Source organism: Aplosporella prunicola (assembly GCF_010093885.1).
Source record: "Aplosporella prunicola CBS 121167 unplaced genomic scaffold K452scaffold_5, whole genome shotgun sequence".
Classification (NCBI taxonomy): domain Eukaryota; kingdom Fungi; phylum Ascomycota; class Dothideomycetes; order Botryosphaeriales; family Aplosporellaceae; genus Aplosporella; species Aplosporella prunicola.
In genome coordinates this window covers 486,667-509,394 of record NW_022983533.1, presented here as the reverse complement: position 1 = coordinate 509,394, position 22,728 = coordinate 486,667, and the positions used below count along the sequence as shown (strand labels likewise).

At 52.3% G+C, this 22,728-nt stretch overlaps 7 protein-coding genes across 7 annotated transcripts in view; 2 read left to right on the top strand and 5 right to left on the bottom strand.

Annotated features, from left to right (window-relative positions):
• Positions 1-1,469: 1,469 nt before the first annotated feature.
• Positions 1,470-8,829, bottom strand: K452DRAFT_221441 (uncharacterized protein; the record flags this gene model as incomplete). Its single annotated transcript, XM_033536518.1, has 4 exons — positions 1,470-1,829; positions 1,893-8,599; positions 8,661-8,725; positions 8,777-8,829. 4 exons carry the CDS (start codon positions 8,827-8,829, stop codon positions 1,470-1,472), a joined length of 7,185 nt encoding a protein of 2,394 aa, XP_033400731.1.
• Positions 8,830-9,242: 413 nt separating this feature from the next.
• K452DRAFT_284411 (uncharacterized protein) lies at positions 9,243-11,738 on the bottom strand. The gene has a single exon (XM_033539935.1). The coding sequence runs from the start codon at positions 11,721-11,723 to the stop codon at positions 9,324-9,326; it is 2,400 nt and encodes a 799-aa protein (XP_033400730.1). The 5' UTR covers positions 11,724-11,738; the 3' UTR covers positions 9,243-9,323.
• Positions 11,739-12,235: 497 nt separating this feature from the next.
• K452DRAFT_200136 (uncharacterized protein) lies at positions 12,236-13,429 on the bottom strand (the record flags this gene model as incomplete). The annotated part of the gene is made up of 3 exons (XM_033536021.1): positions 12,236-12,826; positions 13,060-13,136; positions 13,279-13,429. Coding segments are annotated over 3 exons (819 nt in total), but the record flags the coding sequence as incomplete, so codon positions are not given.
• Positions 13,430-13,650: 221 nt separating this feature from the next.
• K452DRAFT_133669 (uncharacterized protein) lies at positions 13,651-14,120 on the top strand. Its single transcript, XM_033535316.1, has one exon. It carries the CDS (start codon positions 13,717-13,719, stop codon positions 13,960-13,962), a length of 246 nt encoding a protein of 81 aa, XP_033400728.1. The 5' UTR covers positions 13,651-13,716; the 3' UTR covers positions 13,963-14,120.
• A 159-nt stretch (positions 14,121-14,279) lies between these two features.
• Positions 14,280-16,497, bottom strand: K452DRAFT_305959 (uncharacterized protein; the record flags this gene model as incomplete). The annotated part of the gene is made up of 2 exons (XM_033542943.1): positions 14,280-15,241; positions 15,300-16,497. 2 exons carry the CDS (start codon positions 16,495-16,497, stop codon positions 14,280-14,282), a joined length of 2,160 nt encoding a protein of 719 aa, XP_033400727.1.
• A 1,530-nt stretch (positions 16,498-18,027) lies between these two features.
• K452DRAFT_133664 (uncharacterized protein) lies at positions 18,028-21,245 on the bottom strand. Its single transcript, XM_033535315.1, has one exon. The coding sequence runs from the start codon at positions 21,197-21,199 to the stop codon at positions 18,182-18,184; it is 3,018 nt and encodes a 1,005-aa protein (XP_033400726.1). The 5' UTR covers positions 21,200-21,245; the 3' UTR covers positions 18,028-18,181.
• A 127-nt stretch (positions 21,246-21,372) lies between these two features.
• Positions 21,373-22,728, top strand: part of K452DRAFT_133630 (uncharacterized protein) — a 2,148-nt gene continuing 792 nt past the window's right edge. The window contains exons 1-5 of the mRNA XM_033535314.1: positions 21,373-21,485; positions 21,586-21,626; positions 21,882-22,017; positions 22,067-22,223; positions 22,274-22,726. Coding sequence (XP_033400725.1) covers positions 21,605-21,626; positions 21,882-22,017; positions 22,067-22,223; positions 22,274-22,726 — 768 coding nt within the window. The 5' untranslated portion in view covers positions 21,373-21,485; positions 21,586-21,604. The remainder of the gene's footprint in view (positions 21,486-21,585; positions 21,627-21,881; positions 22,018-22,066; positions 22,224-22,273; positions 22,727-22,728) is intronic.

Here is a 22,728-nt window from a genome sequence, read left to right as displayed (position 1 = left end):
AGGTGCGCATAGGTCCCGAGCCGGATGCCGCGGTGATGGCCCGCCCCTCGTGGAGCTTCGAGGCAGATGGCCGGGGCACTTCTCTGCTCGCAATTGCTCGGCCTCGCAAGACACGTGGTGGGTGCGGATGCGTCAATCCTGGGGTCTGGTCGTGCACGGCAGCGATAAAGATAGTGATAGGTATTATTGCGGGCTGGGCCAGCGGGAGGGCGACAGGACGAGCAGTCGCGGGCAGGGCAGTGCCGTCGCCGGACGAGGGTGGCGGGATGCGGGATGCGGGACGAAGGACAAGAGGGTGCGCGCTGAGGTGGTGCGGCAGTGGTTGGGTATGAGTGAGTGATGTTAGGTCTCGACTGCGCGCCGGGGGGCTGAAGCAACTGGAGCAACAAGACAAGTCAAGTCCAACCCAGCCAACGCTTCCAAACGGCTCGCCAACCTAAAGCGCCCAAGCCGGGCGCACGTCATCGCTTTGGGCAAGGCAGCGTAAGCTCGCCGTTCCCAGGCCAAAATGCAACACAAAGCGCCCCCGGCTTGCCGCCCATATAATAGATGCCCTGCCGTGACACGCCTCTTCATGCGGGTCATTCCACTCGCATGCGGAGAGCGAGTCCGTCTCAAAACATGATCGCACGCCCAGCAAATTGCCAATTTCCGTCCGAATGCTGCTTCCCCCAACCAGCTAAGTAATGCCAATTCCACCACTAACCACCTACGATTACGAGCCGCCCGACAATCATTGGGGAAGGAAAAGTACGAGGCGCCTTTCATTTTGAATGGCAGCGTGGGCGCTTAGCCCGCGCAACCACCACCACCCACGCTCCCGTATACACTTTATCTTCATCTGAATCTGGTAGCTCAGCCCCCACTCTCCGCAGCCCATCATTCACATCCACACTGCATCTGGCAACCTTTGAAACACCCTCCTCCAGGTAGCTCTGCAGTCAAAAGCCTTGTGACGCAACGGGGTCAGTGCGGAGTGGGGACGCCGCGACTGCTCGACATTCCATGGCACCACGCACCGGTCAGCAGCAGGAGCAGGAGCAGATAGGTGAATACAAAACAACCACGAGGCCACCCTTCTATATATCCACCGTATTACATATCCCCCCCAAAGACAAGCAAGCCACGCCACGCTATCCATGCCATGCCAGGTATCAATCTCCATCCACCTCCACAAAAACAAATCAAAGCAAAGCAACTCCACGTCGCCGTCCTGATGCTGCCCGTATCAACCGTCAAGCTAGTGGAGCCCTGGAGCAAATGAACTATAAGAACGAAAACTAAAAAGGACACCCGTTGACCCCCTGCGCAAAATGTACTGTACTCTCTGCACCGTAATGCCTGTTCGCCGTGCCAAGCAACAAACGCCCAAAGAACAGAGAAGGGGTTTCCGGTCGATCCATGCGAAACCGTGTTCTCTCACGATCACCCGCCCATCCTGCTCTAGCTGCGGCCCCCAGTCATCAAACCTACCAGAAGCTGCACCAACCGATGTAGTGTTGGCACAAGTTCTCCAAATTGGTCGCCTCCCGGATTAACCTGTCTACTTGCGCATTGACGTTCAGCTCTTCGTTTGCCTTGAAGTCGCGGCCAGTGAGCTTTTGCTTGACGCGCGAAAGAACCTGCAGAGCGCGTGCATTTTGCTCCTCTCTGGCCTCTGGGTCACCCGGTGGGACAATGCTGGAACGGTGTCGGGGGCGGAAAGAACTCTGGACACCATCGCCACCTTCAAGCCCGATAAGGGAGTTGCGTCGCTCGGACTGGAAGGAAGGCTCAGGAGGCGAGTCGCGGCTGCCAAGACGCCAGTTGAGGAGTGGATCGTGTATGAACTGCAAACGAAATAAATCAATATCTGATAAGGGAGGGCATTACGAAAGGGGGAAAGAACTTACGGCTTCAAGGACGGCCATGACAGACTCCTTGTTGCTCCTGAGTACACGCATGACATGCTCGCATGTGGTGCGGTAGCTTCCTTCGATGTTGCTGACTTCCATGGCGTACGTCAACATACGAGTAAGACGGAAAGGTACCCGTTCCGGGTACTTCTCGCGGTGCATGGCCACTTCGAAACAATCACCGAAATCAATGTGGATAATCTTGCCCGTAACCTTGTCCAGCATAAGGTTGGACGGGTGACGGTCACCCAGACCCAAGATGTAGCCAACCATTGACATGACAGCGAGAGACCGAGTGTAGTTGGTACGACGGTCAAGCCAGGCTTCGGAGCTCTTGCTCTTAAGCCACAAAACACGATACAAGTCTTGACCTGTTGTGTTGTCCAGGGCGTAGCCGAATACTTCGACCTTTTGCATCAAGGTGAGACAATCGTAGTCAGGAGCCATCTGTAACATGATCCTATGCTCAATGTTGAGCAGAATCTTCCGACTCTCACGATACTCGCGGATGAGGACGTGCAGCGTGTCGCTGTTGGGAACCCATCCAAGCAGACCGGATTGAGTCGACAACGGAATAGCCGGATAACGTTGGATATTGAGGTGGCGTTTTCGGCTCTCGGCATCGTTTGCAAGCAAGGTGTTGACCAAACCGAAAAGTTGCATAACACGCTCGTCTTGACGGATGTCTTCGTGACCCTTGAGAACGTACATGTAGTTCATACCGTCGCTTCCCTTGAGATGCAGCTTCCGAGGCCGCTGCTTGGACTGGATGACTGTTGAAACAGGGTCGAAAGACTGTATGCGAATGACAGGCTTGCCACTCATGTACGTACCAGGTAATGCAAGGTCGAGATCGTGGACAGCCTTCAACTTGGGAGACACGTATTGCAGCTCCAAAGTCATCAGTGACGGTAATTGTCGGGCAATCTTGCGGAAAACTTGGTAGTAAAGATCCCAAGCCTGGTTCAAGTCGCCTTCTTCGCCAGAGTTGCGGAAGGTCTGACACCAGTCGCGAGCTTCCTGGAGCTCACGCCCGAAGGACTGGATGAAGGAAACTTCTCGTAAAGTCTCCGGCCCCTTGTCGAGCATGGCATGCAATGGCGCAAGAGTGGCAAACATGCCTTCGATATTGCGGTCGCCAAAGTACAGCCTAGAAGCTTCTTCCAGACCCTCATGCCACTGTTCATGCCAGAGCACAGCAATACGGATAAGTTCGTGACTGACCAAGTCAGCCTGGTCAACAAGCCTGGGTGAGTGCTGACGCATGGCATCCATGAGTGCGGTCGCCGAACGGGACCGACGCGAGACGTCGGACTTCATCGAGACAGTCAGAGGGAAAACCAGAGCCTGGGGATGAGCACGCCCGACTTCAGACAGAAGGTTGTGGATTGATTGCCGGACTCTGACATTAGGTTGATTGATGCGAGCCAAGAGTTGTGGGATAACCTCGAGCCAAGTATCGATGCTGACTGTCCCAACACCCTCCGTAACAGCGGTACTGACTTCTGGGTGGCCGCCATGAGCGAACCATAACGTGAGAAGACGGAGCGTGTCTTGAAGCGAACTTGTGGAAGACAAGGAGATAGACTTGAAAAAGCCATGAATAGCCGGCACTATATGCTCATGGACCGCGCTGTGATTTATATCCGGCATCGACCGGTCGGGCTGAGATGTCATCGCATTAATGACTTCGAAGTTTGCCAAAGCCCAAGCATGCCAGGCCTTGTACCAATTGGCGTTGTATCGGGTCGCAGCCTGGTAAGATGATAGGACATCATGCACATGATCGTGATGCCAATCGCCGTGGTGCAAGTGAGTCATCCACTCTCCCTGTTTGAGGTAGCATTTCGCAAGGAGTTTTTGCGTCTCCGCAATGTCGATAGGCGGCGGTTGGTTTGCATTGGTGCCATTGGGTATCCCGTTAGCCCCATGCATCATCTGGTTCATCTGCGCCATGCCGCCTATACCGTTGACGCCGTTCATGCCATTCATGCCGTGGATGCCGTTGGTGTTCGGCATGCTGCTTGCTTCACGCGCCCTCATTTGTAACTCGTCGGCAACTCGCCCTGTGAAGTCCTTGAGAAGGTCGAGTGCTTCTTCTTGGCGATCAGAAGACCACATGAATTTGAATACGGCGTATGAGATGGGATGGGGTATCTTGCCGGTATTCGTCCTGACATGAGTGAAGATGTCTTCGTGGGTACCGCCGAGTAGGGAGCGCAGAGATTTTTCAGCAAGCCCGACTCTCTGGTTCTTGCGGCAGAGGTTTGTGAACTTGATCCACATATGCATGTTGTCTCTGGGAGAAATGACCAATGCCCGGACCTTGAGCATCCTTTGCCAGACATCAGGATTTGGTTGGCACCCACGAAGCCTCTTCGTCCAGGTGTGGCGCATACTCGATTGCTTTTCTGGGTTGCTCTTGTTTTGTTTGTAGGTAATGATTTCCTCAAGCTCAGCAAGCATTTGAACGCGCACCAAGGGCAAGTAGGCTCGTTGGTATGACTCTCCGAAGACAGCACTCAGCTGGGTGTCTAGGCCATCTCGAGCCTTGGAGATGTGCTTCTGCGCCTCTTCGAATTGGTTGCGGTGAATTGCAAGAATGGCGCCAAAGAAAGACCAGTCGGGTGATGAAGACTTCATGACAGAAAGATAATTGTCCATGAGCTCCCACTGGCCAAGTCCCCAGGCAGCAGCTGCAGCTAGTGGCGCAATTGTCCTGCGGTACTCTTGTGGAGCGTGGACCCATTTGTCCTGAGCAAGCGTGGATAGGACATCCCATTCGCCGAGCGCATGTAGACATTTCATTTTACCCATTGTGATTTCGAAGGAATCTGGCTCGTCTTTTTCGCGCCTTTGGTAGGATTTCAAAGCCTCTTCCCACTTCTCTAGTTTTTCAAACCAAGTTTCTTTCAACTCCACATCTTGGTAGTTCTGGGCCTTGCGCAGGATACCAAAGGCTGCATCGGTTTGTTGCAGCTGATTGTTGATGCTGATCAGTGCCTCAACAGCTCTAGCATTCTGCTCTGCGTTGAATTCGAGCTCTTTGTAATGCAACGCTTTCGCGTAAGCATGGCACCTGGCGGCGTACATACCCAAGGTACGGACATCTATCGGAAGAGCCTTGTCATCATGCTCCATGAACTCGGCCAGGTTGAGAAGAATTTGGAGAATTTCCGGTGGAATGTTCGGTGAAGCAAGAGCTATTTCGATGGAACGAACCAGCTCCTCTTGATACTGGTCGTATAGTTCTGTCCAACAAGAGACAAAAGCCGAGTTGAAAAGGCTCTTGGCGATCGGGTTGTATACGCTAGCCAATGGGGTGCATGCCCGAAGAGCTTGTTGAGGAGATTCACGAAGAAGCTCAACGCTGAAGCGTCTCATCCACTCAATCCAATCTTCACGAGTGGTTTTCTGAGTTGCATCCCAAGCATTCTTCAGATGCTGCTGGTTAACCGCGAGCTTTTTGGTCGAGATCTCCGTGGCATTGATGTCCTCATCATCATCGCCGTATCTCTCGTCGGGGCTGAGGTCTTGAGGCAGAGGCTCCCCTCTTTGGAGTTTCGAAACGATAAGCGCATAGTTACCATGCGGTACCTTGTGCGTGAAAAGGATTTTGTTGATTGTCGGAATGAAGTGGATGTAGTCAGGTCCGAGTTGGAAAATCAAAGCTGATAACGTATCAAGTGCGGTCTGCTTTAGCGGGGTATCGTTTCCAGCCAGGACTCGGGAAAGAGGGTGTATGATCATAGCCGAAAATTCAGAAATGTTAACCTGGCGAGACAGTCGACCTAGGGTCTCAATAGCCGATTTACGCAGGCCGTGAGGTTGTCCGGGTTTGTCGAACATGCGAACAATGACCGGAATGATGAGATGCATGTACTCTTCGGCGCTGGATCCGAATATGAGAAAGGCATGGAGCACTCTTTCCGATGGCAAACGCTTGACAGATGTATCTTGGTCCAAGACGCCCAACATCAATGGCAGAATACTAGCCAGATAAATCTTGAACTCTCCCTCCAGCGAGCGCGCTATTGCCTCAATGAGGGATAGGATCGTTGCTTGTAGCTGCGTTCCACCACTCCAGTATTCTTGCACAGTCTCTAGGATTTGTTGCAAGAAGGGTCGAATGTGCTGGCGAACAATCTTCACGAGTTGACTCAACTGATTAAAGTAACCTTCAACCCGCCCAGCCGGAGCACCTCGAATGACACCTAGGAAGCCAGAGACCACCTGAGGAAGGAAAGGTACGCACTTCAAGCCCATGGTGGCGTAAATGTTCATAACAGCATCAACAACAGCTGAATGGTATTGAGAGAGTGAGTTGTCCTTCAAGAGCCCCATCAAGGTATTGATGACGACTGTCGGATAGAACTCTTCGTTTGAAGGCGTAATGCCGCTCATGATCAAGGAAACATCCGTAACCGCTTGCGCCTCTGCCATTAGGGTATGTTCAGGAGACTTCTCGACGATCTTCTGGTATTCATCCGGGTTCAAGGCACCGAGGACGCCCATGAGTTTAACCGTTTCCTTGCGCAAATTATTCGCGGGCTCCGTCCTGACAATGTTGATGAGTATCGGGAGCAATTCCGAGTGCTCCTTGTAGGGCTCAATGACGTAGCCTGAGTTAGCAGCCAATTGACTCAACGTGATTAAAGCAGCCATGCGCTTAGACTCTGAGCTGAGATCTTGGAGATTCTCGATGATGATTTCCATGAGGGCTGGAATGTACCGCCGCATGTCCTCACCGCCTACGGAAGCAAGGTCGCCAATAGCCTTCAAGGTTGATGAAGCGACCTCTGGGTTTGCGTCTCGGGCTTTTGGAAGTAGTACAGTAACAATCGGGTCGACGTATGGCTTGATAAGCTGAGAGGAAGACGACACCATATTGCTGATGAGTTTCGCACTTTCTTCTTTGTCCCGTGCGCTATTCGAATACTCCACTTCTGTCAGGAGCTGCACCAAAACTTTACGAAGCGAAGGGAAGACGTAGGCCGGGTTGACCAATGTCAAACGACCAATTATAGACATTGCCGCTTCCCGGATCTCGAAAATTTCATCGTTAAGCGCCAAGAAAAGGCTTCGCACATTCTCAGCCTTGCCGAGATGCCTGTCGAAACGGTAGTCGAGTGACCTTAAGACAGTATGGCGAATATCCGGGTCGACGTCAGCAACGCCCGTAGTGAGCAGCTTCTCGATAACATCGCTGACTACTTGTATGGCATGTTGACTTGTCTGAGTGACAATTGGATCGGTAATGAAGAGCTGACATGCCGTAAGTGCGGCAGCTTTCCGGATTTCCCTGTTGTCTGCTTCAACGTATTTGATGGCGACATCTCTTACAAATTCATTTAATGTCTGGCCTTGGAAGTTGAAGTCACCAAGCGTTTTCAGAGCCAAAGCGATTTCGGCTTCCCTGTGCTTGATGTATTGCGGATCCTTGGAGTCTCGCGTCCATATTTGCGGAGGAGGAGCGTTGCTGTATTGCGGGCTACCCATAGGCACAAATGGTCTACCGCAAAGAACCTGGCTCAAGAGGTCCAAAAGACGTTCTTGAATTGCTTCCCTACTGGACGGAACGTAGTGAGCCATGTCGACAAGGCACTGGGTGAGAGGGTCGCTTAAACCACATGAGAATATGGGGTCAAGGAGCGTGTCGACGTGTTTGCTGAGCGCCTGTTCAACGGCGATTGACAACATGCTTAGACATTCGAAGATTGCGGCCTCTTCTGGTCCTCGATAGCGCGTTTTGCGTAGCAGGGTAGTCCTTATTACGCCTAAGGTGCCGTCGATGTACTTTCCAAAGTGGCTGCCTACTGCGCCGGCGACTTTTCCAATGACAATAAAGGCAGTGCTGCGATCTTTGCTATCATCCTTGAGGAGGCCCTGGAGATGAAGCATGCAGGTGTGGAGATAGTTTTGTGAGAATTCGTTCGGCGAGTATGCTGCGAGGAGAGGTATCGTAACGATGACTTCCTGCTTAATCAAGAGGTCGCGGGAATCTTTGTATCGCAGTACATTGTTGCAAGCTTCAATGTAGCGTGGGCCATGCATGAACATGGCTCCTCTTTTCAACAACTCTTTCATCGCGAGAATCGAGCCATGGATAGACTCTACAGTATTGATTGCGAAGCCGTGGAGCACTTCCTCGTAGACCTGGGAAAACCAATGCGTTTTCATGCTGGCATCGCGGGCAGAGATTATCTCAAGACACGCGCTAACGGCTTCAGCCGCTGCCTGACGTATCCGAACCTTTGGATCTCGCAAGGCCATCCATATAACCTCAAATATCTGAGGAACCCATTGGTACATCAGTGTTGGGGAGTTCTTCGCCAGTTCCCTAAGGTTGGACACTGCAGCAAAGCGGCGGTTCTCCTGTCGGTCCATTTGAAGCCACTCAAGGGCACTCTTGACTTCGGCTTCAACAAGCTCCGCAGTAAGCGTTCCGCCAGGCTTTGCCAGCCTGCCCAGGGCATGTGAGGCCGCATCGATAGCGGCATTGTCATTTCCTTGGGATATCGCGCGGAGGTAGCTAGCGAACCGAGTAGTTTTCTGGCCGGCGTCGTCGCCTTTGAAGTCGATCAATTGGTTGAGCGCTTGAATACCACCTAGTCGTTCATTGGTCTCGTTGCCTTGAACGACAAGGCCGTTGATACGGTTGCACACGCGATCATAATAGTTTGCGAATTGTCCGGGCGGTAGTTCTGCGCGCCGCGTGTTATTAACCCTGTCGGTTGGGAGTGAAGCTTAGAGCGCACTACTGACCTCTGTGGGCAGCCTCCAGAGTCTGTCGCAAGGATTTGGCGGCATTTTCCCGGACCTCGACATTTCTGAAAGCATCAATACCGGAGATTGCAGTAGTAAGGCGGTGCGGAACCTACCGCGACTTGAGCTCGCTGAACAGCCGCTCCACGGTTTCCGGCGTCGCTGCCATTTTGGCGGGGCCAGCGGCCGTTCAGTTGAGGGTGGACGAGGAAAGCGCTGCCATAGAAGGACAGCGGGGAGAAAGAAATCGGAGGTAGAGAGGGGTGTCCTGAGAAGGTAGGGGAGAGGCGAGTTTAGGAGCGCGCGGCGAGCTGTTGTCTTGGGCGTTGAAGCTCGAGCGTCGGTCCGCCGTCATGTGCGGGACGGGCCCGACACCGACGGGAAATCTTCGGCTTTAGTGGCACCAGCTACGGGAGGTTGAAAGGCACATGGTAAATTATCGAGCCAAAGATCGAGGGGCACGTAGAGCACGTTGTACTTGTGACTACAAGGTGAGATTCCTATCCCTCGCGTTGTTGTGCTTCGGTTATTGGTGGGTGTCAGGGGACACCAAACACATGCACATATTTGCTAAGATTGAAAGTCCATGATAGATTTAAAGTAGTTGGTTCAAGAACAAGCACTGGAACGGTCTCCGTGCTTGCTGCACGAGATAGCTTACCCCTAGTCTGAGTCTGCAAACATATCCTCCGCTCTCGGGCGCCTCCTACGAGCCTTGGCCGCTTCAGTCTCACCGACCGTTGCACCTTTATCTTGTGCTTCAGCCTGAGTCAGATGAGCTTGGTGTGCTGCTGCCTTTTCTTCTCTCGGTTCACCGCCAGTGTCTTTCTCCATTGGCTCACCGTCAAAGTCCTTCATGGACTCACCATCGACGTCAGCCATAGGTTCACCATCAACGTCAGCCATCGGCTCTCCATCCACATCCTCCATAGGTTCTCCATCCAGATTACTCTCGACCATCGGATCCCCGTCAGGTTGTTCATTCGCGTCGGTAGCTGGCGCAGAAGCTGACTGGTTTTCTTCTCTGGCCTCTGCCACATCCAGAGTCTTCCACTTGGGTTTCGTTTCAGTGTTACTGCTTCCTTGTTCCACTTGCTCCGTGACCTTCTTCTCTTCCTCGGTCATGGGTGAGTTGTTGAAGGCCTCGATAAATCGAGCTTGTGCGTCTGAGGGGAATACATTCTGTTTTTCCCACATTGACAGGATGTTGTTTATGGTGCTTTTCCATCTTTCAGCCCGAAGCCGACCCCACTGCATATCTCTGTCAAGTCTGCCCAAGTGCTCAAAGACCTTGCGCTTCTTGAACGCTGATTCAAACCACTCTCGATAGCGCCATGCTTGGCGGACGCCACATGTACCGCAAGATGCGAACACGTCGCCAATAAGATATAAACCAATCTTTTTGGCGTCCGAAGGGTCTTCCTTTTCAGCCTTCTTCTCTACCCCGTCATCACGGTCCATCTTTTCGGCCTCTTCTTCGTTTTTTTGTCTGTCCGGATTGGCGCCACTCAACGCAAATGGTTTCTCAATGTTCGAAATGAGCATATGGACGATCTCTTCGGCTCCTTTGTCAGCGTGGCTGATTGCAAATGATGAAACCCGTGCGACGTCTCCTCTGCGAAGTTTTCCCGCACTAGTTGGAAGGCGAGCCAACATGTGGACGAGTTTTGCCTTCTGGAGTGGATTGAGGTACGACTTCCGGGCCTGATCTATGTCTATTCCGCTCTCAGGGGGCGCTTTGGAAGCGTTGTGTTGGCGCCGTTTGTTTTCATCATCGGATAAATCGTCTTCTGACGAATAGTCAGGGTCCGAGACGAGCTCTTCGAATTTGGTAGTGAATTCGAATGGCGGGCGCTCTTCTGGCCCAAGCCAGGGTGCGCCGCCCTCGAAAATCTGTTGTGCAGGATTGGCAAAATGGTTTCGTCGTCTCGGGGCTCTGTCTGAACCAGTGATAACCTCCCAGAGCCTCCACCTATACCAGACAGCTCCTTGACTACACGGATTCCACAACCATTGCCATTTTTGATCACGCTGGATGTCCGGTCTAGCCATCAACAGAGCCTCAAACTCCGGACCGTAAGTTAGGATACCTTCAAGTGTCTTGTTGATAAGTTTGAGCTGTTTGATATCTGATGGCGGTTTGACCAGAACTTGTGTCGGTGCAGGCGCTCTTCCGAAAGCCGACGACGATCCAGGCGCATAAGAGGAAGGAGGAGGTGCGCGACTAAGGCCATGGCTCACCGCTGGAGCCACAACCTTTGCGCCAAACGGATGCGATGATGAGATGGAGCTAGGTAGAGCTGCTGTAGGTGCACCGAGTGCTGCAGACGAGAGATGCCGTGAGATTGACAACTTAAATCCCCATCCCAGATAACGCTTATCGAGCGCATTGACTACCGCATCAATTTCTTTTGCTGGAGTATCCGTTGCAAGGGTGACAATAGCTGTATTCGATCTTCTGTCCGTAGAAGTCAATTCGGGGGTTAGACGAACCGATTCGACAACCAAATTAGAAGGTATCATCCTCCTTATATCTGCCTGTGTCATGGTAGGAGGCAGTGAGGTCAAGCGCATGGTAGGCTTAGGAGCAGCTCTCTCTGCGCTCTTTGATCCGTTATCCGCATCTTCGTCGTCCGATGTTTGGAAGGCTGTTGCAGCATCTAATGGCGCCGCAGAAGCATTCTTCAGGGCAAAGATCCCCTGGTCCTCGTCCTCGAACGGCCGTTTCCTAGTGAGCGAAGAGGGTGGCTGTCCCAGAGTTCCAGGTCCGCTGTTGCCTCGAGGTCCAGTGGGTGGGAAGTGTCGTCGCGCACCGCCTCCAAGGGCTCCTCTCACACCGCCGGTAGGCCCCATTCTTCCGCCAGTTCCTGAGCTTGGAAGTGTATCATTGCCACCTCCGTGCTCCTTCAAAAGTTCTTCGAGCGCAGCTTGCGATTCGGCCTCTTCGCGCAGGCGCTTTGCCTCAGCTTCTTCCCTTTGACGTTCCCAGAGCGATTTTTTAGTTGGCGCGCTGAGCTTATCAGTGATATCAGGAAATCCTCTTATGTTCTGTTCTTTTGACATACTTTCTGAGGGGTGCTGGGATTGTTGGAGTCTTGGTATGAGTGAGGAGGGCGCCGCCCTGCCTGCCTGTCGCTGCGGGTGACGCTCGTCCCGAAGAAGCCCCGAATATCTTATCTACACGTGAGCCCGCGTCGACGCGTAGAAATTCCCAATCATGCATTGAGCCGCACTGCATCTTCTTTTCCAGGCTCTGTATCCTTGTTGGCAAGTCATTTCTTGTAATTCGGGCGAAATTTGCTTGTATAACCACATTGTTTCCGACAAAAGCCTTGCAAAACACGTCTCCAGCATACAGTGCATAGAAAAATATTCGTTGTTTCATGGCGTTCTAAGTATTATTCCGTAGACCTAGCAACATAGTGATAGATCTTGCTCAGGTCATCTATGACGTCTTCATCTCTATCTCCAACTTCTCCACTAGAGCCGTTTTCAAGGAACTTCCGCCTCGTAATCTTCTTCCACCCTGCGTCTCTGGCGGGAATGTGTTCCCTCTCAATCCTGTCTAGGTGGCCCTCCCTGTCGATGAGCAATGCATCCCATCCCGCAGCCTCAGAACCCACCACGTCCTTCGCAAACTCATCCCCGACATAAAGCATCTGCCAGCTGTCTTCCGGCGACCGTGTGCCGCTCTCATCCACAACACTGAAGCGCTGCAGCAACATCTCTCTAGCCGCATCAAAGATGCCTCTATGCGGCTTCTCGTATCCGCAATCATAGCTGGTGAGGACAAAATCGACATCATTGTCCTCAGGCTTGGCGGGATGTGCGCGTGCAGGCGGCGGGGGCATTGGCTCACCATAAATACCATGGCCGACGCGCAGATCGAAGGAGCGCAGAATACCGGCAACCCGGTCGTCAGAATTTGTCACGACGCCTATGACGGTGCGGTCGAATTTCCAGGCATTTTGTTGCTGCCGTTGCTGCTGCTGCTGCTGCTGCTGCTGCTGCTGCTTCATTTCTCGGAACATCTTGAAGATCGGAACCACGTCTGGGTACAAATCATAACCTTCGCGTGATGCGAAGTGTGTCAGGAGATCAGGAATGAGACGTTTTGGTAGGGTTTGACCCTCTGAGAGGAAGGGCTTGAAGGTGCCGGTTATGACCTGAGTGCGTCAGTTGGACGTTATTGCATTCAGACGGTGGAGCAGCCAAGGCCGGGCCATCTGCCTGCCGTTGTTTACGGAAATGATCGCCCGGATGGTTGAAATAGGAAAGCAGTATTTTCAGTAAGATGGAAACTTGTTTTGGTGGATGTGTGAATTTCAAAGAGAGATAGAATGGGATACCCAATAGAGGGGGGGGGAAATGAAGGTTAAAAAATAAGGATTGTACTTACGTGTCCCCACCAAACTGTCGGGTCCCATCCAACCGCTTTGCCATAGTTCGGTGCCTCTTTCGATCTATTCTTGAAAGCTTGAAACCAAGGATCTCAGCTTACATGCTCTCATAGGTTTGAGTGCCCGCGTTCTTGGCGCCTCCCTGATACGCTTCCTCGTTGACAAGGAAGAAGCATAGGGAATATGAAAAAAGACAACAGGAAGGCATTTCTACTTACATTTTCCAAATGCTCTCATAATATCATCGTCTGACACCTCTTTGCAAATGCCATGTTTGCGCGCGATCGCGCCGTACTGTTGTCCAATGGGTAGTTTCGGCGTGAACAGGGTTCCAAACGCGTCGAAGGCTATGAAGAGGTTCTTCTTAGCCGCTCTTCCACCCGACATGATAATGCGACGGTTCCTCCCTTGGCTCAGGGGATGTTGTTGTAGTTGAAAGAGTGCAGGGATATATGCATATTTCATGTAGGTGTTCTGATGCGGTCACGTGTCGTGACTCAAGCCAGATCTTTCACATGCTGATCTTAGCCGTGCCATCATGAGATACGCGAGTTGTTTAATTAACGCGATCACGAGAGATCCGGTGACATGATGGCCAGATATGCGCTCAGTTTGCAGGAAAGAACTTTCGATGGAATAATCCTACAACAGACCTAATGCTCACCCTAACCCATGCTCAATGCTTGCCAGCGGAACACCCCAAACCCCTTTCCTGTTACAAAACCCACAGCCCGATGATGCGAAATGATGACCTTTTTCAGGTGGTATCGACCAAAAAACCCCATTCCTGGAAACGACCCACCCATCCAGTAAACCCATTGCATAATCCAGGAGAAGCGAAAGAGATGAACCCGCATGTAAACAACAAACTAGTTGAAAGAGTGAAACAAATTAGAAGTTAATCAGAGTGGTCCGAGCCCTGGTCTGTATGCTTCTTGTAAAAAGCACATGTGCCCAGAGTACGTGCACCATGTCTCCCCTTCTAACGAGAAATTCTAGGATGCTTTTAGAGCCCCTGGCACCGTCTTTTTTGTGAGAAAAGTCGAAAAGCCCTGGACCGTAACATCGTAAAGGCCGTAACCGTATGAGATGTGCCATTTTGGAGGTGGCCATATCACACTGCCAATGTAGACATGTTGTCCTTCGGTGAAAACCTACAGAAATGAAAGCGCTTCGCAGCAATTGCAGCAAATCGAATCTTTTTTTCTTTTTTTCTTTTTTAGCGGCGGCGAGAAGAAAAACCAGCAACTTGACCAGACTTCCTGGCTAATGGACTGCCTCGGCCCATTGTCTTGCTCTCGGACTTCTTCTTCCGCATTGGCGTGATGATGGCATCGGCAGATGCGCCTGTGCGGACAGGACGCGAGGCAGAAGCACGCATGGCGGGATCGTCGGGCAGACGTGCAACATCACGATAGCGGTTCTGATTCCTCCTGAAAGAGGTGACGACGCCACGATCGAAATGCTGCAACATGTTCCGGCTCATCTCTTGAGCAGCAGATAGCCCTGACGGTCTAGCGGGAGTGTGCCCGGCATTTACCGTGGTAGGCGAATTGCCAGCTGTAGGAACATCCGTTTCGTCATCACCCTCATCGGTCTCGCCCTCACCGAAATCGATGAAGTCGTGGACGTCGAGCAGGTTTTCGCCTTCGTCCATTTCATCCTCATCATACTCATCGTCCGCAACGATGGTGCCGTCAAGTTGCACATCAACGAAGGGGAAGAAAGCCTCTGGAGGACCAATGGGAAAGTTGTTTCCTCCAAATGCACCGGAGACACCGCTCAACATGATGTCGACCAAGTTGCGGTTTGTACCATCGCTGAAGTCGCTCTCTTCGCCATTGAGCATTTGGAACGAACTCCTGGGGCTGTTGTTGGCAGTGCTGCTCGCAGTACTGCCCGGCCACAGTGGGTTCTCCTTGTCCGGGGTACGCGCAGGCAGCAATACCATGCGTGTGCCGGTGCTATCCACGAAAGCAATGGGGCGCTTCGGGTCAAGCGTAAAAAAGCCCCTAACGGGGCCATTGCGCTTATTTGACCGTGCCTTCTTGTTTCGTGGGAAAGGTTTGGGGGTGGCGGTACTGGTACTAGCAGAAGACTCTGAGTCACGGTGTACGCGCGACGGTTTGCTAATGGTTGGCGGTGGAGGTAACTCCTCATCGGTCGTGTCACCTTCGTCGGCTATGAGCAGTCAGTCAGCTTTTCACGTGGACGCAAAACAAGGCAAGTGCGACCATACTTTCATAGCCACTAGAGCCGGCCTCTGAGTCAGATTCTGACTCCGACTCTGTGTGGACATCGTGGTCGCGCCACTCGCCAGGTTTTTCGTCTCCGAAATCCCAGTACGACTTCTCGCTGTCGCTTGCAGTAGATCCTTCGAAGTAACCTGCCTCATCCAATACACCATCGGGGTGGAAGTTCGCACTTGTCAGAAGCTGGCTTTCCCGATGGAAGAGGTCAGGGAAGAAACTGTTGAGGTCTTCCGAGGATGTGTCGCTGTCAACATCCGAGACAGCGTGCACATGGTCATCGAAACGCACGCGCCTCGTTGAAGTGTTTGATTGGACAGGGGCAATCTCTTCCATGCCACGCCAGTGGTCCGAAGAGAGGCCGAGCAAGTTGTCGTCCATGGTGTGCATAGTGAGATAGTCATCCCGGAATAGGCTGTTGTTGTCGAGAAGCAAGGACATGTCTGGACCGTCGCCCTCCTCACTTTCGTTGTCAGAGAGTTCGAAGTCTTTCTTGAGCATTCTTTCCTCGGCCGCCTCAGAGAGGACCTCGTCATTGTCAGACTCGTCGATCTCCGCAACTTTGTTGTAGATCTCATCGTCGTCAGAGGTCTCTTCAACGGCACTGGGGGCTGTGCCACCCAAGGCGCCTTCTTCAGAAGCTATGCTATCCTTGCGGGCATCCTCGTATGCCATCATGCCATTGCTTGCATTGCTGAGACGTCTTACCATCTTCTTGCGAGGATAGCAGGACGACCCTTGCCCTTCATCATCATTGAATGCTTCCTCTTCATCATCTACAGTAGTGAAGATACTGGCATCACGCTTCTTAGAGGAAGCAGTCGAGAGGGACTCCGAGCCCAGCACTGTTCCGCTGTTCTCCGATCCTTTCTTAGCAGACTTTTCGCAGATAGCAGGCCTTTTGCCTATGCCAATGCCGAATCCGTTGGTTGGGGTTGCCTTCTTTGACGAATCTTTTCCATCTGCTTCGTCGGGATTGTTGTCTTCTTCTTCTTCTTCATCATCGCCTTGGTCATCGTCGGAAGTAGCCCCTTGATTACGTTGCCCTTTTGCGCCGGAAATGCTGTTGTTGGATTTCTGCCGATTTTGTAGGCAATTGCCTGTGATCGTAGCTTCACTGTTGAAATCGGTTGACACACTCGTATCGGGGGAAACACCGGCTGTTTTGCGAGCCTCAATGGTAGCCATGTTGAATAGTTGCGGAGGCGATCGATTGATTCTCTTGGCTATGAAGCTGATTTTGGCGGAGGATCCAAGGAGGAAGATGGAGTAGTGAAGCGTTGGTAAGAAGGGGAAAACGAGAGAATGGGAGGGGCAGGGTTCGAGGTAGCCTTCGTCAAAGGACGAGTGGTTCTGGTTTTGTGTTGTTCTGTGGGACTCGAGAGCCAATGGGTTGGCCGAGGTCGAGTCTGCAAGATTCGTCGGGTCCGAAGGGATAGCGGACGTGAAATGCGCGGATGTCGAAAGACTGGGAGACCAGGGTGAAGCTCGTGGCCGGGTCCTTTTCCGATTGCAAGCAGACAGTGCTTTGGGCAATCGGGAGTGAAGTTATCGTCGTGGAGTCTTGAATTCTCGGTGGGCTGCCGGACTGGAGAGCGCTCATCGCACGAGCGCCCTCCAGTGGGGGATTTACAGCTCAGCGACAGCCTGCGGCATTGTTACTCGACGAATGTAGCGATGGTGTAAGATACGGATGTCCTCTTGGGATAAGTAGGGCGACTTCGTTGTCTGGGCGGGCGATTGCGTAGCGGGAGGAGAGGAAGAAGAGGGACAGGAAGGCGTGGTGGTAGAAGCTTTTGAGAGGCGGCCACCCCCGGTCGGCGCTAAGCAGGGATGGCAAGCGGTAGGCCTCCAGCCGGCAAGGCGACGTGGTTCACAGTAGATCCAAGACCGGGATGGCCTGCAGCAGAGTGGCATCTGCATCTGACCTGGCCATTTCGGGCCCATCATGAGCCGTGTCATCATGAGCCGTTGCGCTAGATGAGAAAAAAAGCTCCAAACCCACCGCGGGCCAAGCCCAAATCTCTGCACCTCCGCGCCAATCAGCGCCCGCTGACTCTTCTACGCCGTCCCCCCCGACCTCATGCTGCTGCACATGCAAGACTCGGACTCATCAGCTTCAGCACGCCTCCTTCCACCACTTCGGCCTTGTCTGGGGAAACATGGAGCCATCATCGTCCTACCGAACCGGCGCTAAGCCTCGCAGCATCGCCCCCGCTCCATCCAACGGCCTGCGCTCCTGGAAGCGGCTCGCTTGAATGGGCGGTGTGAGCGACCCTGCATTCACGCGCTGGTCTAGAGACATCACTTTTGACATCAGCGGCCCGCTACACCATTTCTGCGACGCGTTTCGACTGCACGCATGCGCTGCCATGCCGCGAGGCATGCGCAGATTCCGTCCCACCATCGGCGTGATATGGGGTCTCCTTGCCTTGCTCCACGCAAAGTCACGTCGTGTCCATGCCTCGACATCCAATCACCTGTCGGCCGCACTTCGTGAGCACGCAACCGGCTGGAAAAGTCGTCAATCCCTTCCCGTAATCGCTCGCCAGTCTTCAACGTGAGACAAACGCCAGGAGATCTTCATCGCTTTCTCAGATCAAATGTCTCGGTGAATCTAGAAAAACACGGAGAATCCTCCTCCGAGGTATACAAATAGGCAGCCACATAGGTTCATGTGCTCGGAGTGCGGCGCCGAGGAAAGCCGCATTCGCAATTGTACTTGATATTAACCCAACAAAGCTTTAGTATTTCATATAGTAACAGTAAAAACAAGCACAACATCACTAGCTTAACCCGGTTCTGCTTGTCAAGTCATGCGTTTGATTAGAGAGATTTAGCTAGCACTACTGCTGATTCTGGAATGTAACATCTACTCTTCCGCATCATTGGCGCCTCCCTCGTCATCTTCCTTGATTCCTGTGCTTTGGCGCTTCATGCTGCTCGCCAGGAACTGCGGCACCCATGGAAAGATGCCTTTCGAAAGCGTTCCTTCTAGCTCGCGGTCGATGTCACTGTCATCCATTCCCAGCCTTCGGAGACTCTCTGCACAGAATTTGAGCAATTTTGACCCCGGAACATGTCGCTCCCCGTCAGTGGTGAGTGATGAATGTTCTTTTGCTTCTTGCAAAACCTTCCGGTAGATTATACCGAGCAAACGGAAGCTAAGCGGAAGTCGATATCCCCTGAGGGATATGTTTGAGCCCACATCAATCACTTCCGGTGCAGAAAAGGACAGAATTCTAGAACGGGTCGATTCCACCTTGGACAGTCGCCACACACCTCCCGAGAAGGGGGTAAATATGGTCTGTTCGGCATTTCGACACCACTTCTTCAACATTCCTGCGGCTTTGAAGCTTCCATGAGCTCCAGCGACGCCTTCCAGAATCCGGGCAAAATCGTCTTCGAGGACCATCTCTTCAATTCTTCCAGTCAGCTCATCGGGTAAATAATTCGAGCAAAACGGGTGCCACTCCGGCCCAATGCTTAACAAGACGCAAAGCATGCCATGAATTCTGTTGATTGTTGCAGCTCGTCCTGGGTCGTAACCTCTTTCGAGTATGAAATTAAACAGTGACTCCGCTGGACCCAATGCCGTCTTCTTTTTAGAATCTTTTTCTACCGCATCTTGCTGCCGCAGAATGACCATTTGCTTTGCCAGCATCGACACATGTTTAGCGTCTAAGGCATAGCCAGGATCGGCAGCTAGAGTCTTGAAGGCATTGACTACGGAGTTCCAGCGATGCTGCTTGATCTGGCTCTCCACCATTGCGTTCAAGACCTCAAACGTCATTGATCTCATCTCCGCTCCATCTTGGTCCACAGAAATTATCTTGTTGAGGAGCTGCTTGTCTTGAGCCTCGCTGGCAAATCGGATCAAAGCTGGCGTAATGGAGCTATCATGGTACATTTCCTCGGTGATTAAAGGACCATCAAGGTCCTCGGAGTATAGCAGCCATCTTCCAAAGTCAAACGCTCCCGAATTTGTTGCGACATCTAGGACCGGACCCAAGATGTACGTCGGTACGTGCGGAAAAGCAGTAGACAAGTCTTCTCCAAAAAGATTGCTGTTGAAAATTTGTGGATAGCCATCTGTGTTTTCACTTGGCGAATTCAGCTGCTTGAAAAACTGTTGCAAGGATCGCCTTTTAGTCTGATCGGTCAAAAGTTGTAGCTCTTCAAAGGTTTTTAAAGAGGCCGCGGCGTCCCCTCGGCGCACGTAGAGGCGTATAATGTTGTGCAAAGTGCCAACGGCGATCGCCGAACCTTCAGTGATGTAGGATGGTGCATCCGGTAGGTTATGACGTGGTAACGGCGCGTTGAGATATTCACTTTCCTTGCCGTGTAGCGGGATGAGATGCAAAGATTCCCGTACGAGGGAAGGTTCTCTCCAAATATCGAACCCCCCAGATTCCAACAAACGAACGACTACGGACTCCCATGACATCGAACCAAGGCCTAATTTGCGACGGTGCAAGAAGGCCTTGAATCTGCTGATTAAACGCAGAGCTTCCTCAGGCGCAAGTCCCCGAGAACCGATTCCAGTATGGACATTGTCAACACATGCATCGACAAAAGCTGTAACTAGTTCGCTGGATATAGTTCTTTGGACCCTCAAGCGGTCGGACGAACCCGCTTGAGTCCCTCGAAGTTGTTCGAGCAGCTTGACATCATCCCATTTGATGCTCCGAGATTCCGATTCGCCTTCGGTTGTGTCGCGTCGTAAAATCGACCATTGCTGTTCCCCTTTGTAGCTGGTCACTTTTTCGAGAATGGCAGCGCCTTGCCCAATCCACCCGCCATGTAAGCATGACCATAGCACGAATTCAAGCCAAATTTCAGGGCCTAACTCTGGCGTGTGCATCTTGTAACGAGGACCCGGCCTCTCCGGGCCAAGCAATGTATAATGCGCTTGTGTTTTGGACTCGGAGGCCGCGGCGGCCTCATAGGCTCTCCAGGATGCATCTGATAACGCCGCCATGATTTTTGATGACAGCAGATACAGAGTAGGTGGTTGTTGAGGGGCGAGAGGATCGGCCGCTGACTCGTGACGGTATACAGACTCTGGAATAATTCCAGCGTGGTGCAGGTAGGCGATCAGCTCTAGGACGTGCGACATGATCAAGTGGGAGGTTGCTGGACAATCGTTTGCAACAATCAAAATCATGTTTGCTAAACTCTTCCATATCTGGCCAAGCGCGCCCTTGCGGTAATGGAACCCATCATCGGACATGCTTTTGTAGTCGTTTAGTTGGTCCATAGAGTACCGCAGAGGCCCAACTGTGTCTTTTCCCTGTGCCACGATCGCATTTTCCGTAGCTTCGTCTAAGTCATAAGATACACCGGGCCAACTGACGGATGAGAATGGATCGATCTCCTCGAGCCTTCCCATAGGGGAGATTTCGATTTCTACTACAGTCTTCACAATCCACATTACGGCATTCCATCTTCCCTGTTGTATCCCAAGGTGGGTTAGGAAATCTACAGACGACAACTTGCGAGATTTTGACAAGAATGCCGCTATGTCTACCGCATACTCTTCCTTGCTCTTTTTTAACCGTGTGTCATGGCGACTTGTATCCGCCGCCTGAAGGTGGACTGGCAGAAGGGGTTCAAGTTTCGCGATCCAGGCTTGCGGGTCTTCTCGAGTATCCGGTCCGGGAGGGCGAAGTTGGTAGGCCGCAGCCGGCCTATTCCTAGTCGCTTTTGAGCATCCCTGACCATCACGAGGCGCTGATGCAGGGTGTCGACTGCTTCCAGAAAGTTGTCTCCTTGGTGGCGATGGGTGAACAGCGGGCGCAAGCCATGCTGCTACCGTAAATGCGCCAGACGTCGATGCACGATGTTGTCGAAAGGTTCGACTGAGAGCATTGTGGAAATTTGTGTGCATCGAGCGCGTCGATGGGAGAGGATGGATGGATGAGGGGGCGTTGAGGCCAACTCGCGCGGGTTGCGCGTTGCAAAAATATCGGCGCGCGGGATGACGTTGCGACTCGCGACAAGGGTCCCCGTGTCTGCCTCGCGTTGCAGCCTACTCCGGAGCTTCCTTTTTAACAACGGTCGCGCAAACAACTTTCACCCTCTTTCTCTCCCTCTCCCAACCACGACAAGAGATTTCTTCTAAGCCACAGAAGCTTCTTTGCGGCGTTTTTCGCTCACGTTGCAATCCGCTTGAGGTGAGCCACCCAATCGCACCCCCTCAGCATTCCGCGTCATGTCCAGTCAACTTCACATCAACCGCGTTGGACCTCTCCGCTAACCTCTTTTGTCAACTAGGGTACTCAAGATCGCGATCATGCCTACTTCCTATCGCATCGGTAAGTCGTTCATTCTTTGTTTCTCTACCTTGGGCTTGCCCGCACCCATTTCGCATCTTACCGGCCTGCATAATATGTCTGTAGCACATTAACCCCTTTACCATCTTGACCCGAGCTGCGCGTGCATGCCTAAGAGATCTTCCACTGTCAAGAAACATCACGTTTCATTTCAAAAAATATTTTTTATCGCCTAAAAGTGGACGAGACCAGTTTGATGTACCACTTCTTTTGATGTTTTGACTGACAACCTCATAGAAAGATCCCCCAACAATCGTGCCGGCTGCAAGAATGCAGAGTGTAAGAATGCAGGCGTGAAGATCACCAAGGGCGAGCTCCGGTTCGCTACTCTAGTCACCATCAAGGAGAATACGTCTTGGCAGTACAAGCACTGGTATGTTGCAGGAAAGTAACCAAGATTGAACAACAGCTGACTGTACCAGGGGATGCGTCACGCCCCAAGTCATCCAGCATGTCAAGGATCACATTGAGGGCGACTTTGAGCTGATTGAGAACTGGGAGGAGCTCTCGGGAGAGGACCAAGAGAAGGTCAAGGCTGCTATCGAGAATGGCCATATTGATGACGAAGACTGGAAAGGCGTACGTTATGCTCAACATGCATTCAAGCACTTTGTTGATCACATTTGCAGGATGCCGAACTCAACCGCCCCGGTAAGAAGGGCTTCCGCCTCAAGGTCCCCAAAGCGAAGAAGGGCAAGGAAGATGATGAGCCTGGATCCGAGAACGAAAAATCTACCACCAAGAAGCGTTCTCGACCCACAAAGGACGAAGATGTCGACGAGGAAAAAGTTCCCGCTCCTAAGAAGGCCAGGAGCAAAAAGGTTGCTAAGGCTAAGGTCGAGAGCGATGTCGATGAAGAAGAGGTGCCTGCCCCAAAAAGCTCGAGGGCCAGAAAGGCTACCAAGAACCAGGAGGAAGGCAACGTTGTTGATGGGGAAAAGGCGCCTCCCAAGCCCAAGAAAGGCAGAGCTCCGAAAAAGCAAACCAAGAAGGGAGCTGCTCAGGAGAACACAGAAGAAGCAGCCGCTGCCCTTGAAGAAGCGGTTGCTGCCCCTGAAGAAGCGGTTGCTGCCCCTGAAGAAGC

Bases quoted from the DNA above. Each gene is read 5' to 3' on its own strand.
- K452DRAFT_133669 (XM_033535316.1), top strand. From the start codon at position 13,717: ATGCTCACCCTAACCCATGCTCAATGCTTGCCAGCGGAACACCCCAAA.
- K452DRAFT_284411 (XM_033539935.1), bottom strand. From the start codon at position 11,723: ATGTCAAAAGAACAGAACATAAGAGGATTTCCTGATATCACTGATAAG.
- K452DRAFT_133664 (XM_033535315.1), bottom strand. From the start codon at position 21,199: ATGCACACAAATTTCCACAATGCTCTCAGTCGAACCTTTCGACAACAT.